At 33.5% G+C, this 17,105-nt stretch overlaps 3 protein-coding genes across 5 annotated transcripts; 2 read left to right on the plus strand and 1 right to left on the minus strand.

The window, feature by feature from the left end:
- Positions 1–3,802: 3,802 nt before the first annotated feature.
- Positions 3,803–9,664, plus strand: LOC114413261 (CBS domain-containing protein CBSCBSPB3-like). Its single transcript, XM_028377548.1, has 14 exons — positions 3,803–4,100; positions 4,457–4,625; positions 4,696–4,828; positions 5,359–5,529; positions 6,271–6,346; positions 6,451–6,570; positions 7,007–7,073; positions 7,227–7,332; positions 7,424–7,482; positions 8,188–8,294; positions 8,384–8,514; positions 8,704–8,783; positions 8,872–8,961; positions 9,045–9,664. The coding sequence occupies exons 1-14, from the start codon at positions 3,976–3,978 to the stop codon at positions 9,216–9,218; spliced, it is 1,608 nt and encodes a 535-aa protein (XP_028233349.1). The 5' UTR covers positions 3,803–3,975; the 3' UTR covers positions 9,219–9,664.
- A 1,269-nt stretch (positions 9,665–10,933) lies between these two features.
- Positions 10,934–12,049, plus strand: LOC114413263 (uncharacterized protein At4g08330, chloroplastic-like). Its single transcript, XM_028377552.1, has 2 exons — positions 10,934–11,013; positions 11,118–12,049. Exons 1-2 carry the CDS (start codon positions 10,982–10,984, stop codon positions 11,488–11,490), a joined length of 405 nt encoding a protein of 134 aa, XP_028233353.1. The 5' UTR covers positions 10,934–10,981; the 3' UTR covers positions 11,491–12,049.
- Positions 12,050–12,077: 28 nt separating this feature from the next.
- LOC114413262 lies at positions 12,078–16,953 on the minus strand. 3 transcript variants are annotated; one of them, XM_028377549.1, is made up of 10 exons: positions 16,503–16,953; positions 15,548–15,668; positions 14,936–15,021; positions 14,205–14,601; positions 14,006–14,106; positions 13,826–13,892; positions 13,382–13,609; positions 12,790–13,248; positions 12,579–12,651; positions 12,078–12,401 (listed from the first exon to the last, which is right to left on the minus strand). In XM_028377549.1, the coding sequence occupies exons 1-10, from the start codon at positions 16,895–16,897 to the stop codon at positions 12,151–12,153; spliced, it is 2,178 nt and encodes a 725-aa protein (XP_028233350.1). In that variant the 5' UTR covers positions 16,898–16,953; the 3' UTR covers positions 12,078–12,150. The 3 variants fall into 3 exon arrangements, with proteins under 3 accessions (XP_028233350.1, XP_028233351.1, XP_028233352.1); XM_028377550.1 differs by having other exon boundaries at positions 14,936–15,125; positions 16,498–16,920; XM_028377551.1 differs by having other exon boundaries at positions 14,936–15,125; positions 16,503–16,640.
- Between the last annotated feature and the right edge of the window lie 152 nt (positions 16,954–17,105).

Here is a 17,105-nt window from a genome sequence, read left to right on the forward strand (position 1 = left end):
TTGGATCTGCGTTCATATTCCCTGGTGCAAAATCAAACAGGTTGTAAGTCTTTAGTATTATTTTCAATCCTTGCATATTTTTTTCAAATCTAATAATAGATAATATAATGTATTTTGTGTCACATGGCTGGCTTTTCTTTTGCTTGATGACAACCATGATCATCTGGATCTTAATAATAACGATAATAATAATAACGAAAACAATAATAAAAGAAATAGTAAAATCTTCATTTATTTCTAGACAAAAAATACAATAAAACTATAAAGTCTTTTGTAAATCTTCAATTTTTATTTTATTAAATCCATCTTTTAATTTAAGACATAAGTGTAACATTATCATTCTTTTAACATATTAATTCTTTTCGATCATTCTTTTTAAAATCCATATTAAATATACAAATATCACTCCAACTTAAAAATAACATGATCATTCTTTTTAAAAAAGCATAGTAGTTAATTTCACTAATATTATTAAATTTATGTTCTTTTATTATAATAAGTATTAAAATAAATACTTTTTCATAATTTTATATATTAATAAAAGATAGTAAGATATATTTTTCTTAAAAAATTTAATATTACATGTCAATTAAAATAATTATAAAATATTGTTTTACCGGGCATTCTACATACTAGTTTTTCTTTTAAAAATTAAAATCCACATGATATGACGTGGTGAGTGAAGATAGATGTTTCCTTCCCTGTCACATCCTGGCTTTCTTCCACGCAAGGAAAGTCTGTCTCGAAGTTCTTCCATTTGTTCCCGTAGAGCAAATATAAGACAATTATTTTGCTTTAAAAATTATGTAAGAGCAATGATGATTGATGATAATGAATAATTCCAAAATCATGAAAATTTTCAAATCCCCCAACCCAAATTTCACATTCTAAATATGTGATTTTGATAATGTATAAAGAAAATTGCTCAATTTCTAAAAACAAAAACTTGATCTCGTTGTCTCAATTCAATTGTAGATGCATGCATGGGTTGATGCTCTCTTGTCTGTCTCTTATATAATTTATTTAGGTTGCTCTGTATATCGCCGCGTGCCTCATTTTCGGGTTTAGATTTGACCAAAAGTTTTATTCTGTGCTATGGGTATGCATTAGGTGAATCTCAATTATTCGCATAATACATGTAGCCTTAGGTCTAGCTTATAGGTATATCATTAAATTCTTTAGGTCGTTTTGTTTTTGTCATAGGTATGCCTCCCGTATAAGATTGGTCATGTATGCTTACTTGTGCTACTAATATATTTTGAGAAATCTTCTTGTTCATTTTTTTTTTTTATCTTAAATGGAGAATGTCTTGTAAATATCTGTATAATTAAATTATTCGTGATAGAGCAGAATATGGATATTCACGAGTGGGGTTGAAATCACAATACTCCTCATCCTGTAGTTACCTATAATTATGTAAAAATTATTTTCTATTAATTTTCTATATAGATGTATTATATTTTTAATTTTATCATTTTGAAAAATGGGATACTATTTCTTTTAATAATTGTATGATGCTAATGTTATAAATTTGTAATTTTAAATTTTCACAAATATTTATGATTTTTTTTTATCGGCCACAAATATCTTTGAATATACCTGTTAGCCATATAAATGTCTCTAGATTAATGGAAACAAGGATAAATACGAAAGAAACATTGTCCATATCCATTCCTTTCATTTGCCATCTTCATGTTTGTTCTGTAGAAGTGGAAGAAAATAATGCCGATTTTGTTTCATAATATATATATTTTCAACGTTATGATTAAAATTTTATTAGTTATGTATCAAACACACAAAAAATATAAAATAAAATTATGGATGTACTTGGTTGTGTTTGGGTGAAAATTTACATCAGTTTTAACATTGTACCACCATTTCCTAATTCCCATTACTGATCTGAATTGATAGAATGCCTCATGAATTATTATTTTTCTATTTGAATACAAAAATGAAATACTTCCATATTTTATAAATTTTCAATTAAAAAAAATACAAGTAAAATTTTATCTTAAAAAAAACTTGTGGAGACATTCAAAACCTCCACCTAGCCCCGAAGTCAAACCTAAAACATTTTTTTTTATAGCTGGTGGACCTAAAACAAAATATTGCTCTTACACGAATAAATAATTCCCACATATCTAATCTAAACAAAAATATGTAGGAACTTCAAAATAAAAAAAAATTCAGGTTGGGCACCGATACGTATGCCCTACACACAAAACATCATTTTATTTCTGCTCTTAGAAGAAAGAATTTTCTTCATCTAAAATAACATAATCATCACTTGACAAGGGAAATGAGACACAACTTTTAAAAACATATATACTTAACCCTACATACAAGAACATAATTATTTCCCATATTCAATTGACATGGTGACAATGTGAAGTACAAAAAAATATTAGCCGCTTTGTGTGGCTTTGTTTAATCGTCTGACAGATATCATATGCTAGAAAACTAAATGCATCTATAAAAGGAAGTCTACTCTTTAAGTTTAAGGGGTACAAACATGGAAGGTCGTTAACAATTAAATTTAAACGTTTTTGATTTAGTGTGTGTTTACTGTTTAGTTAACTAAGAACAACGTACCAATTCCTAGAGTCGAGGAGGAGTATATTAATAAATCTGATATACTGTAACTTTCAATCAAATTGATATTTTATTTCGAAATTCAACATGATTAAGTTGTATTATTAGGCTATCTTAATTAGATGAAAAGTTAATAAAAAAAACTAAAATTAGTTAAAAACTAAAAAATTAATTTGTTAAAATTATAAATATTCAGTAAAATCAACTGTAGTTGAAAATATAAAATATAAAATATTAATTTATTTAAAAAGGATAATTAAAATATATATATATATATATATATATATATATATATATATATATATATATATTGAGAATAATAATGAAAACATATAAAAAATTGAAAATTAACATTTTAAAAAATATAACATAATATTTCAAAAAGTATTAAAAGTTACTAAAAAATTTATTTATGAAATATTTTTAAGAAAATTTCAACTAATAAAAAAATTTAAAATTAGTTGAAATACTTATTGAACAACATGACCTTAGTGTTTTTTTTTTTATATTATCAACTAATAAGAAATTGAATTATAAAAACTAATTAGAAACTACTTTAGAAATATTTTTTTAAATAGTTATTATAAAAAATATTTTTTTCATATATAATAATATATGATTGAACGCCACTATAAAAAACTTTACCGTGTATTTAAATTAAATTTTTAAATTTTAACTTCTGAGGAATTTATTTTTTGATAAAATCTATTAATAGATAGTTAAATTATCTAATATATCTATGTTGTTTGTCTTAAATACAATCATAAATTTATTTTGGTATATTTTCTTGGTACTTATTCTCCTATAAATCCTTATATTAATAGGAGGACGATTTTTAGGAGGATGAAGTAGAATGATCTAAAATTATTTCTTGAAAAACATCCTATTATGTTATGATTTTTCAATTAAAATTAAATTTTCAACTTAATAATTGGTACATTAAAAACTAATACATATTACAATTATCAATGAAATTTCACTAAAGTTTGTCCTTTAAAAATTATTAACTACCATACCTTCAAGTTAACGGAAAAAGACATATCCAAGAAAAGACCCTTTTTCCTAAAAAGAAAGAAAGAAAGGAAAATACATCCAAATTGGGGGGGTTTCATGTCCCTAACAAGTGGGCACATACAAACCACAACTCCAAACCAAACTTTGTTCTATTTTTACAGTAAAAACAAAATCGAAATCATGTTCCTTTATTCACTTCTTTACATTTCTTTCTTCTCTAAAATAAATGGTGCGAAATTTGAACCTCTGACTGAGCAACAAAAAAAGAAGGAAAATATTTATAACTTTAACTGAAGGTTGCAGAGACAGAAAACAGGGGTGGCGGTGACAGAGGAAGAACCCTAACTAACATAACCTCTGTCTCCGAAAATGAGTGGTCACATAACGAGAAGGAACAGTGTTCCACACAAACGCCCTCCCTCCTTGTCCAAGAAGCTCGAAAACGGAAGCCTTAGCGAACCTCCCAGCAAGGCTTCTTCTCCGCCACCTCAAGAGTACCTTCTTCTTCTCTCTATCATTTCATCTTTTCTTTCCTTTTCGGTTCCCTCTGGTTTCTGCTTTTCTCTTTTCAACGATAAAAACGGATCCGTACAAATCCAACTAAACCGTTTTATTTAATTTAGATACATTAGTTTCTATATGTAGTGTAAGGGATTTAGTTTGTGTTAGCTTAGTTAACTGTTTTAATTGGCGGATATGTTATCCCCCCTTGCATCTAATTAGAAAGATGCGGTCAATTGGAAAAGTTCTGTTGGTTATTTGAATTAAAGTTTTTTTTTTTAATGGATGTGTAGGTGGGTTGTTGTATCAGTGTTTTGGTTTAATTGTGTTTATTAATTGAATTATTTAGGTTTGATGGGGGAGAAAGGACAGTTAAGAAGCTTCGGTTGTCGAAAGCCCTCACTATATCTGAGGTGACGACGGTTTCTGAAGCGTGCCGTAGAATGGCCGCTCGGCGTGTGGATGCTGTTTTGTTGACTGATTCAAATGTTTTGCTCTCTGGAATCATGACTGACAAGGTGTGTGTTGTATGTGTGTGCGTGTGTGTGTGTGTGTGAAATTTTACAAGCTTGTGTGTCTTGTGTTCAGGACATTGCTACTAGAGTTATAGCGGAGGGTTTACGGCCCGAGCAGACAATGGTGTCAAAAGTAATGACTCGGAGTCCTATATTTGTGACATCTGATACGCTAGCCTTAGAAGCTCTTCAGAAGATGGTCCAAGGTTAGCTTCATTCCTACTGTTAATGTCATTAATTTAATACATTTTGTGGAACACTTTTACCATGGTTGTCTTGTATGCAAGAAGAGGTCTGGTTACATTGGAGCAGGGATGTACTTGATGTATGTATTTTTGGATATTGGTGCTCATGCTTCATTAAGTTCATCGGATTTCTGATAGGATAAGGCACTGCAGTATTCGCCCTAGGATATGAACTACACAAGATTTCTATTTCCTTGCACTAATAAATGAGTTGTTTGCATTTATATTGCAATTACTTTACTATGCTATTGAACAAGAATGATGCATGGTTAAAGGGTTTGTGACTTGAAACAATGAGGGCCATATTATGTTTCTTCTTTGTTTTAGAGTTCCATTTTTTCCCCATTGCTATTTCTGTATCTTTATCTGGTTGATACAAGAGACAAACATATTTTTCTATTAGATTCTGTCTGTTTACATTTTGTACTAATTGAGACAGTCTATAAAATAATGCATTAAATGAGATATGGTTTATTCTTTTTAACTGATAGGTAAATTCAGGCACCTCCCTGTTGTGGAAAATGGTGAAGTCATTGCCATACTGGATATTACCAGATGTCTTTATGATGCCATAACTAGGATGGAGAAGGCTGCTGAGCAGGGCAGTGCCATTGCTGCTGCAGTTGAAGGGGTGGAACGCCACCGTGGTAGCAATGTATCTGGTTGGTTAACAATTATCTTTACATCCACTTCCATGCATATGTCTCTTTAATGTTTATAGTATACCTGCCATTTTTTAGTTCGGAAGTTTTATGTTCTTTTTTATCATTTGGCATGCTAATTAGCTGAAATGACTGTTTCAGTCAACAAAATTGTTGACTTTATTTATCTTGCGGCTAAAATTAGACACAAAGGATTTGATAGTTAATAGCAAAAACATAGGGTGAAGAGAATTACCAAATGAATGGTCAGTGCATGAACCTTCTATTTGCTTAATTGATCACCTGTGTGGCTAAACATTCCCTAAACTGGAAATAGTTTTGCTAGACAGTCCTCATATTTGTCAACACCCCAAACCTTACCTTGAGGACTTCTTTTCTTGAAATGTAATAATCCGGGCAATGTGTTCTTAGTAAACTATAGTTGGATGACCTACTTCAGAGGTTAACTTCTAAGGTTTTCTAAGTAGACTAGCAGCAAACCAAATACTGTTAATAGAAGTGCATTAAAAATTCTGTTTAGGCATTTAATGTGTCTTTTAAAATATATTGTTTATGTTTCTTCAAAACTGATATAAGTGGTTGCCATGTATTTTGAGGTCTCTTTTGTCAGTCGTGCTTCTGTAAATTGTTAGTTTCTTATAGTCTAGCTTTATCAATATTTAAGTGTTTGAAATGGCCATATTTCTTCTTCATTTTGTAATGATGCTAATTTTCTGTTTCAATTGCTACCATTTTTATCAGCTAGTGCTTTGATAGAAGCATTGAGGGAACGCATGTTCAAGCCTTCCCTGTCAACTCTAATGGGTGAAAATACAAAGTAATTTCCACATTATATTTTCTTTTATTTGTATGTATTGCTGCAAGAAGCTTGTATAATCAGATATAATTGTTTTACAAAGTTCTCTAGCTTTATGTTTCTAGGGTTGCTATTGCATCACCTGCGGATCCTGTCTATGTAGCAGCAAGGAAGATGCGGGACTTGCGTGTTAATTCAGCTGTTATTGTGTCCTTGTCGGGAACCAAGATTCAGGGTATACTCACGTAAGATCTTTTTCAGAGACTTTAATCCCTTCTTTTGGAAGTTGAGGGTATGGAATAATATACCCAATTGCATGTTTTTTTAGCGAAGAACTCTCAAGGTCTGGGGTATAAAGTATTATTCTTTGGTAGGAGCCTGACATTTTATAACTGAAAATAGGGATAACAAAACTTCAAGGGTCTGCTAGCGTCCCTTCCCAAAGCCTTACTCAGTTCATGCCTACCTCACTCTAGCCCTCCTTCATTATTTTTTTCACTTCCCCTACCTTCTAACAATCCCCTTCCTGGTTTCTCTTCCAATCTGCCACATGGACAGGAGGTAACAATGCTGTCCCATGCTGATTTTCCCATCCGCCCCAATCCTCTGTTACTCATCCCATCCTTCCTAATTTGCACCTTAATCATTGTAAGATGCTTAATGTTTTCTATACTCATGCAGTTCAAAGGACATACTAATGCGTGTTGTGGCTCAAAATCTTTCTCCTGAGTTGACTCTCGTGGAAAAGGTTGTTATTTCTTTTTAATATTTGTTTTTTGGAAGTGACATGAGTGGAAAGAGGGTCATTGTGAGAGGTCCTTTCTTTTGTTTGGTTCTGATTTTTTGCTAAGTATTCAGAACTGAGTTGATTTTCTACTTGATTCTTCCCTTTCTCACGTAGGTAATGACTCCAAACCCAGATTGTGCATCAGTAGATACAACGATACTGGATTCTCTGCATATGATGCATGATGGGAAATTCTTACATCTTCCTGTGGTAGACAAAGGTGACATTTATTTTTCCAATTTTGCAGGCAGTCTCCTAAGTCTTATCTTTTTGTACTGACTACTGAGTGCTGACTTTTATTGTTTATGCAGATGGGTATGTAGTGGCTTGCATGGATGTTTTGCAGATAACTCATGCTGCAATCTCCATGGTAAATTTCATGTTTCAGAATTCAGATATATATAAAGGAAGCTATTTCATTATAGTCTTGAAGATGGGAATGTGGAGGGATCTGATTATTTTGCCGTGAGGTGTTCATATATATGGGCTTGTATGTGTTTAGGTAATAGCTGTGTATTATGAAAGGATCAAGCATCATTTCAGTCCCTGGAATTTACTCATCATAACTTTTTCTGAACTTGAAAGGGATTTTACAATCATTCACTACCCCCTGGGGATATCTAAGAATCTCTGAAATATCTTAGGTTGTTTCTCTGTTTCTATTTCTTCTTTTCCTAAATGGAAACTGTCAATGTCCATGTCTACAGCCAACTGTGCTGTCTCAGTGCATATTCAATTTAGTCAAAGGAATATTGCCTTTTAGATTTTGTGATAGTAGTATTAATATTTTCCATCTGTTTGGTAGATTTCCATACATATTTGATAAATTTGATTGTTATTTCTCTAAATAAGCGGAATGTTGTACCTGGGTAGACTTGTAGATTTAGTGGATTAGTTCTGTTGTCCTGCTTACACTCCCTCCTCGCTTCACAATTGTAATGCTTTTATAACTGGTGGGGCGTGCACAATAACAATGCAGTCTATTATCTTGTCTAGTAAGGATCATGTACTTTGTATCAACAGATGATAGTGTTGTACGGATACCAATTTCTGATTACTAAAATGTGCTTTGTAGGTTGAGAGTAGCTCTGGAGCTGTTAATGATGTGGCAAATACAATTATGCAAAAATTTTGGGACTCAGCTTTTAATCTAGAACCACCGGAAGATTCTGATACTCATAGGTAATCTGGTTGTGCAGACATTTAAACACAAGCTTTGTTTTGTTCTGATCCTTGATCGGCCTGTATGATGTATTGATGTTCTATTGCAGTGAAATTTCTGGGCTAATGACATCAGATGGGGCTGATACATCGAAGTCTGCATATCAATCTGTAGGTTTTGGAAATTCATTTGCCTTCAAATTTAAAGATCTCAGTGGCCGTGTGCATCGATTCAACTGTGGTGAGTGGCTTGTCTTTGGTAAAGCATTATGAAGATTTAGGAATCCTTTTTTTCTTCTTGTCTTAGCCACAAACATAGTGTGTATTGATATCTGACCCTGGGCCACGTAATTGTTATCATCTTCCGGTCTTCCCTACCCCCTTTGATTCTTATAAGAACTTACAAGTATTGTGTTGCTGTTTTTTTTAGGTACTGAACATATAGATGAGCTAGTTTCTACAATCATGCAGAGACTTGATGTGAATGATGTGGAACGCCCTATGATTTTGGTGTGTTTCATTCTACTTCAATTTATTTTGCCTTTTGAGAGAATATTGTATGTCTTTATTATCATGTTGACTTTTTCCTCCTTTTTAGTATGAGGATGATGAAGGTGATAAAATTGTTCTTGCAACTGATAGTGATCTTGTTTCTGCCGTCAGCTATGCTACATCTGCAGGAATGAAGGTGAAGATATTTGCTTCTACTAGCTTTTTCATAACATTTCAATTTGCTCCATACAGTCTAATATAAAGCACTTCGTATTTCAGGCTTTGAAGTTGCATTTGGATTTTGGGAGTTCAACGAAAGCAACAACTCCAAAATCTTGTACAGCCACTAGACAGAAAACTAGTGCTTTGTCTATGCGCTCTAGTATTTTTGCAAGTGCAATTGTTATAACAAGCATTGGCATGCTGGTTTACTTAAAGCGCTCCAAACAGTGATGTGTTGCCAGTTTGGTGAGACAAAAAAAGCAATAATCGCTCTGTATGAGTTCAAGAGCACTATTGCCTTTTAAAGGCTCATTGCAATTAAGAAAATCTTGGATAATGAAATAGGCGAATGACATGAGGTGCTTCTTAAAATTGAGTCTTTTTGTTGAGGTTATTTTTTTCCTCCATTGTCAAGCCAAGGTGATTAGTTAAGATAGCCACGTATATTTTTGTCTCTGATGTAATTGCAATCAGTAATCCCTCGTCCTTCGTAGTGGGAACATATATGTCTCGGCCTATATATATGTCAAGGGTTTTAAAATGTATAGATAATGTCTCGGCATAATATATGTTAAAGGGTTCTAGTTTAGTTGATTGGGTAGGATATGAATTATTATAAAGTTTTTCATATTATCTTTCATTTCTACGAATAAAAAAAGAAAATGTTAAGGTTCTTCGTTGTTGCTTCTACTGGGTTACTTGCACTTATGTCACGAAAATTCAGATAAAACTTGCAATGAACTTCCACGTTCCATCACCATATAATGTCTGCAAATTTTGCTGCCACCTTCCCTGGTCCCACCACGATGTTTGCACCTGGTTGTGGACTACTGATGGTTTTTTTCCCTTGTTTACATTCATTTTTACCCTGTCACACAAAATGTTTTTGACATTTTGTTTCTAATTTTTCGTTACTCTGTTATGCTCCATAGGAAATTTATTCAATGCTGAAATTTATGTCTAGTATTTCGAGATAGTCCATGAATTATTTTTAAAAAGGAATGCTAGCAACATTCTGACACTTTTTATAAAAAAAGAAATTCTCTATATGATTAGATGAAATTTATTGAAAATTATCACCTTTGGTGGGTCACATGTCTCAATGACTCTATCCTGATTTAGAAATGAGATCAACAAAAATTAATAATTTTCAATAAATTATAGTCAATCCTAAAGAGAATTTTAAAAAAGGAATGTTAAAGAAAGTGTTGTTAGCCTTTATCTTTCAAAAATGTTTATTGCAGCATACTTTTTTGTATTTAAATCATACATTTTAAATAATTCTGGGAGCAAATTAAAACTTCACTGAGGTATTTTTAAATACACCAAAGATATTGCTATTCACACTGTCCTATTTTGCAATTTATTTGATGAAAATACTTTTAATTCAAGCTATTTTTTATTGTGTATTTTGTGAGCAGAAATTGGTTTTTGTGAAAGGTATTTTTATAAAAGAAAATATTAAAATTTTTTCAGGCGGTGCAAATAGCAACCCCTACATGAAATTGTAAAGGCACATCTTTGGGCAAAAAAGTGCCCACAGCCCAAAAATGTATACTAATTTAATTATTGAAATGATTATATTTTGTTGCCTTCTATTGTTAGCGTTAGATACAATGCAAGCTGATAATGGGACCATGCCACCTGTCTCCGAAGCTCTTCTTCCGTTATTATAAAACTCGCTCCTTCACTCTCTCTCGAACTAGCTCACACAAACAATGATCTCTATCTCTAACACTCTATATATCATTCATAGTTGTAGTCTTGTAGATGTGTGTTCCGTCACTATATGAAAAAGGCTAATTGCCAAGGATATTTACCCATGGATTCAAATTGGTCGTAGTTGGTAATATTTTAACTTTACCTATGGATATGGAAAGAGATATAAGGTTGATCCAGTGATTGAGAAAAAGAGAAGGAAGTGGGGAAGGTTGGTCCCCCAGCTAACATTTTTAACAAAACTAATAAACAAATATTTATTGATAACAAAACCTATGGATATTTACCTACGGATTATGAATTCAAGGTATATTTTAATTACCGACGGATAAATATTTGGCGACTAGTGTTCATTTTGAGCTTTCAAATGCAAACTAAACTTGTTTCCATTGCATGTCATGTATTATGCAGCTGTAGTTCGTGTGGTTATGAGCTGAACTTGAACTCCAGCAACCGCAACACTTGTTCTCTGATTGACTCGAAGTCCATAAAGAGAGGCATCATCTCCTTCTTCTCTGTGGATGAGAGCAGGTTCACTCAGATCCAACAACTTCACTGGCCTTCTTGGATACCCTTTTTCAACTCCAAGCGCCAAAGAACCAAGCTCCTTTGCCGCAGCTGTGGGAACCATCTTGGCTATGCTTACACTTCGCCCTCTCAATCCTGGGATGGCATCTCTGATGATTCCAGAATCTATGATATCAAACTAACCTCTTTGTTACCTTCCTTCTGTGAGGAACCAAGTCAAAGGTTAGAGTGCATCTCTTCAACTCTGGTGTTCTAATTCTGAAAGGGATAGAAAGATTCATCAGTTTCTTGTTTGTTTGAATGTGAATTAATGTATTCTACTTTTTGATCATTATGAGGATATTTTCTCCACAGTTTTTTTTATTCTGTTTTGTGCTTAGTTGATCATACAACTCTTGTGTACTCTGTTTAGCTTTATTGTGTATTGTACAATCTCCTAGTTATTTACAATTTTGAACTTGGAACAATCTCAACGGATAGACTCCTCAAAGTGCAGCAGTAATGAACTTTCAAATCTTCACCTTTTGATTAATTTATGCAAATAATCTTCATTTCCCGTTATTTTCTCTAAAGGCCTTGAATTGATTAGTCTCTCCTATAATCACTTTGAATTGGGCATCATGGTATATTAACTTAATATGCTGGTAATTACGACATTGCAGCAGAATACATTTACTCTTGCTGTAGAACTTTGTCTATAAGATTTTAATGAAGGAACAAAACAAGAAAGATTTCATTCATTCTATGCCACTAAAAATTTTAGTCCCCCAGTGGATGTTACCATTGACAAGTATCTTCCCTCAAGTCAATTCAGACACAAGGACATGAAAAAGAAATCAAGAATCGTGTGTTACAATAAGCATAAAATTATATTTAAACCAATATATATACATATGTCCAATTCATTATACTCTTTTTACTCAACCCAATTTATGTCCAACTGTTTTAGTTCGGTAAGCCAATTTTGTGGATCTTGAGAAACAGTGGGTCTAGATGGTGTCTTGATCTCACTATCTACATCAGGTGATGCTACATCATCATCAACTTTCTTATCCTTGGCAAGGTTGTCTTGTCTGCTTCGTTGCCGCCTCACCTTGAGGGACAGAAGGCGAGAAACCTGACGAAGTCCACCCCACTTTTCCAATGCCCGTGCTATATCAAAGCGCCCTGTGGGAAAATTCCATCATGTACTAACTTCAAATTGGGAGTGGGATAAAGTTACAGCCATCAGTTGTGATGTTACAACTTTCATCCATCTTTCTTTGCTAGACTTGAAAGTAAGCAAACCTATGGTTTGTTGCTGTAAACAACAAAATCAAAATTGAGGGGAATATCTTAACCAACCTGCACGTTCAAATGACCTTCTGCTAGGCATAAATGAAGGGTCCATTCCCCAGCTCCTTTGAAATCTACTTATCTGCATGAAGATGTAAACAATGTTATGCATAGATGCTTAACATTTATCCTTCATCATGTCATTGTTATTTAACTTTTTAGATTGTCATTCTGGTTAAGAGAATAAGTGGTAACTAGATTGGAACTTTTGCACGCTCACCTCATAATGCAAATTTTCAAGATTGTCCCAGTAACCCTTTGGTTTGCGGTGTTTGTAAGCCAGAGAGAGGTTCATTATAGTTGCAATCTTTCTGAATCCACCCATGCGATTTATAGCCTTCTCAATATCCACTCTTCCGTGCAAACGAAGTTGCTTCCTCATTGGCATAAATCCTTCTTGTCCATGTTCTGCAATGAATTTCAGGAGTTCAGATTTTAGTACTTCAATATCCCTTTGTAAACCTGGAACTCTTGGTCGTTGTTGAGATGAGCTTTGAGCATTGCAATCAAACAAGTCTTCTGCTGAACAATAGCTGTCATCATCTTCAAAGCCAGATGGAACAGTTTGTTGCCCCAAATCTGTATTCTGCTTACATGCTTCGAACATATTTGATGCTGTCCTATTCTCAATATAGTCTCTTATTGCACACAAATTTGATGGGAGATCTTCATATATGACCTGAAATAATATTGTCAAAAGAAATAACATTTCAGTTCTGGCATTCAAATACTCAGTATATGTGTGTGTGTATTGTTTGAATTGACAAACAAGTGATCAATTTTCTCCAAGATTGTATCTAATTGGCAAACACCTCTTCCATGATAGCTTCAGAAAGGAAAGTGTCTTTGCGCATTTTTGACTCCACGGAGTATTTTAGCAGTGTGTGATGATTTCCTAGTTGCTCAAAAGTCCATTTTCCATGGAACGAGTCAAAATCCCCTTCAACCTGTTCAAAGCTGATCTCCTGTTCTAGATATTCACACAAGTCTAGCACAACACGAGCATGAAGCACCATATAAAGCAGGCCCTTACACCCTTCCTGCATATTGATTAAACTGGGAAGTTACATCAATCACATAATTTATGGATAAAATTGTATCTCATTCACAAGTTCATGCTTGCATTAGTCACTGCTAAGGAGATACTTCTGTATTTTGCTGACAGCGGAAGGTGAAGGTAAAATAATGGTTGGTACATAATAGAGTGACCAGCAAACAATAAACAGGGTATTCTCATTATTGACATAACTCCATACCTGGAGAATGCGAACTTTATTGTTATCTCGTGATAAAATCTTACTGATTGCTAAATTTGGAACTATCCTGCAAGAAATTATTGTTTTTCAGGTTACGAAAAATGATATAACATCTGGAGGAATCTTTTATATTATGTTTTTCAATATATTTTGTGTAAAGAAGAAGCACACACTACTTACTCAGGAAGAGTCTCATATGAAGACATTACATTCCATACATCACGAACAGAAGCCTTAACTGTTATGGTTGCAAAAACGCAGCGATGAACACCTCCATTTTCCTTCACATGAAAACAATTTTATAGGTAACTTTTATCACAAATTTAGCTCGTTCTCAGAATTAAGGCCAACACATAACTATTTTGTGCAGATAAGTTACCAAAAGTCCATCAAATCTACGGAGATGAATTTCATCCACCACACAAGGCCTGTCAAGTCTGCAAGTTTTTCCAAATGCACCCCAATTATTGATGTTCACCTCACTGGAAGGCATGGGCAAGGTACCAGGAATTGAGCTGACTAAATATTCTCTGTTTTCACACAAAGCACTATTTATCTTTTGGGCAGATGACTCATAAATATCACTAGAAGTTTTATCCAAGTGATTTTCTGGCAGGGAAAGTTTCTGATTTCCAGAAATATTCCTCTCAACTCTATATGCCAAGGCTCGGAGGTTCACAGGGAGATCTGATCTGATAATCCTTTCTAAGAAAATAGCTGGGAAGTTGAATCTTGGTATAACATTAACTTCATAAGATAAATTAGTCGATGAAGATCTGCAAGAAACAGAGTTGAAGAATAAACTATAAATTTTCGAGGTCAACGGCAAATGTGTATAACTTCATTTTCTTTCATACAATTGCATTGTGGCCTATACAAAAGTAGAATATAGTCAGGAGTTTAAGTTCAAAATACATTGATATGAAGCTATTCAACTGAATCATATAAGAACTTCCTTGTATCACAAGTGATGTACTAAAGATAAATACAGCGGTTTGAATTGAAGCAACCTTAAGATGTCCAATGAGTCCAGAAGTAAAATCAAAATATAGTCTCTATATTATGCAAGGCTGCTTAGCAAGTATTGGCTATCAGGGGTATAGGTCCTACCTTGTTCCAGATTTGACAGACCATTTGCCCTCAAACTTCTTAAAGTCTCCATCAACCATGGAAAAGTGAAGTTCTCGATCCCATGCCTGAAGCATTAAAAACAACGTGTATTTGAGTATGAGAACGTACAATTCTTGAGAAAGTTTTCCATCAACCAAGTAATGGCTGTAATGCAATTGGCTTTGGGTGCCTGCCAAGGATGCATAGACATTTAGACACTAAAATGAACACTTTGATTCCTTCTAGCTGTCTTATACAAGTTATTTATTATTGAATTTGTATACCCACACAAATGAAAAGAATCATAACAAATAAATAATAGCATTTCATTTTATGTACATTGACCTACAAACATTGAATTTGAGTATTTGAAGTGAATGAGTTGTGATGGAGAGATGATTCGTCATATTTTCTTGCCTTCGTATGCAGTAGACAGATTAGTAGTGCAGTAACTTTATTTGTTTCAACATTTTGAATCCTAACAATGAACTCTCAACTTTTTCTCTTGTTAAGAATTTAAAAGGTTTATATCTAGTTCGATGCTGACATGAAGTAACTGAATCACAGAAGAATAAAAATATAATAGCAAGTGTTTATGAATGAGATGCTTACAGAATTGATGAATTCTTGAAGATCCAACACAACACGAGCTTCTATGTGCCAATACATTGACCTTTGAAATCCTCTTTGCTCTAACCATATCCGTCCAGGATATGGGCAAGGAATTTTCCCACTACAAAAAAAGAAAGACAAACAAACAATGCTCATAATCATGGGCTCATACAAAAACTACATGAAAAAATACTATAAATATCATTTGTATTGTTTTCAAAAATAAAATTGACATTTCATCTCGATAATTACAGCTAATTTTAGTCACTACCAGAAAAGTTTGATATGCCGACGGAATTTAGAGACCAACTCTGAAACAGTCAAAATGAATCAGGCAGAGATGAAAAATTTTGTAACATTAGAGACCAAAATTAGAGACAGAATTATCCGCCTCTATCCTTTGGCGTCTCTAATCAGTCTCTGTATATCAATGTCCTGAATTTTAAAATTCTAATATGTTAGAGACGAATCTAGTCTGTCTCTAAGTCTTCTTTTTAATTATAGTAATTAACTTTTATTACCGTATCTTTTTTAACCATTTTTTTTATGTTCAGAAATCAGAAATCAATAGTAAATGATATATTTTATTTATAATATAAAAGTGTACTAAGGTTGTCCAGAAAAAGGCATCTATTACTGCGATGAAACGCCATTATTGACTAGAGGAAAAACATCTTATAATACTCTATTTAAGGTTTGTCCAATCTCTTACTGTCACTTTTCATTCTCATGTCTGCCATGATTTCTGATTAGTCAATTGGTGTATATACATGATAGTGTATAGAAATTAAATTCTTAATATACAAGTAAATAGCACATATACTAAATAAAAATGTTTATACTGTCATCTTAAAAATGTCTGCTATTATTTCTTATTGATTTTTTACAGGTTACAGTGTTACACATTTTACTATAGAAAATAAAATTTCTTGACATTAATTATAGTTTACCTTACCTCCACACAAGATTTGGAATGAAATCAGCGAGATGCTCATAATCAGTGAGAGCGTTCCAAACGGATTCAATGTCAGCATTGACAGAAATTTCGGCCTTAACTCTCCTTTCCCTCCAAGAAACCACTTGAACCTCACACTGCACCTCACGCTCACCCTCTTCATCTTTTGCTTCTTCTTCTACCCCATTACTATTACCATTACCTACTTCTTTGTCACACCGGATTCTGGGTTTGCACTGAGTTGAGGAAACCGCAATGCCATTGTTAGTAGAGTGGGAGGGGAAGAAGAGGCTCAGAGATAGAAACGGAGGAGCTGGCTTGGATAGGAAGCGCAGAGAAAGAGGTTGAGCTCCTCCAAGGTTGGTGGTTGAAGAAGTTCTGCAAGTGGTGATCATGTCATGGAATGGAAGAAAGAGAGACAACAACAGTGAGTGAGTGGTGTGTAGAAGCAGAAAAAGATGTAGTAGTTGTTCATGTCATGGCATTGGTGCAGTGCATGCATGCATGATGGCCACTAGTTTTTGCTTCTGTCGTTTTCTGCTAGCTACTGTTTGGACTCTGCACTTTTCGTATGGATTGGTGGTTCTGATGCACACACGTTGC

This window comes from Glycine soja, chromosome 5 (assembly GCF_004193775.1).
Source record: "Glycine soja cultivar W05 chromosome 5, ASM419377v2, whole genome shotgun sequence".
NCBI classification, from domain to species: domain Eukaryota; kingdom Viridiplantae; phylum Streptophyta; class Magnoliopsida; order Fabales; family Fabaceae; genus Glycine; species Glycine soja.

Coding starts and splice junctions, on each gene's coding strand:
- LOC114413261 (XM_028377548.1), top strand. CDS start 3,976: ATGAGTGGTCACATAACGAGAAGGAACAGTGTTCCACACAAACGCCCT. Junction 5,530..6,270: donor CCGTGGTAGCAATGTATCTG/GTTGGTTAACAA, acceptor CATTTTTATCAG/CTAGTGCTTTGATAGAAGCA. Junction 6,347..6,450: donor CTAATGGGTGAAAATACAAA/GTAATTTCCACA, acceptor TTATGTTTCTAG/GGTTGCTATTGCATCACCTG.
- LOC114413263 (XM_028377552.1), top strand. CDS start 10,982: ATGGATATTTACCTACGGATTATGAATTCAAG. Junction 11,014..11,117: donor CTACGGATTATGAATTCAAG/GTATATTTTAAT, acceptor TGTATTATGCAG/CTGTAGTTCGTGTGGTTATG.
- LOC114413262 (XM_028377549.1), bottom strand. CDS start 16,897: ATGATCACCACTTGCAGAACTTCTTCAACCACCAACCTTGGAGGAGCT. Junction 13,610..13,825: donor ATAAAGTTCGCATTCTCCAG/GTATGGAGTTAT, acceptor ATCAATATGCAG/GAAGGGTGTAAGGGCCTGCT. Junction 12,402..12,578: donor AAGGTCATTTGAACGTGCAG/GTTGGTTAAGAT, acceptor ATTTTCCCACAG/GGCGCTTTGATATAGCACGG.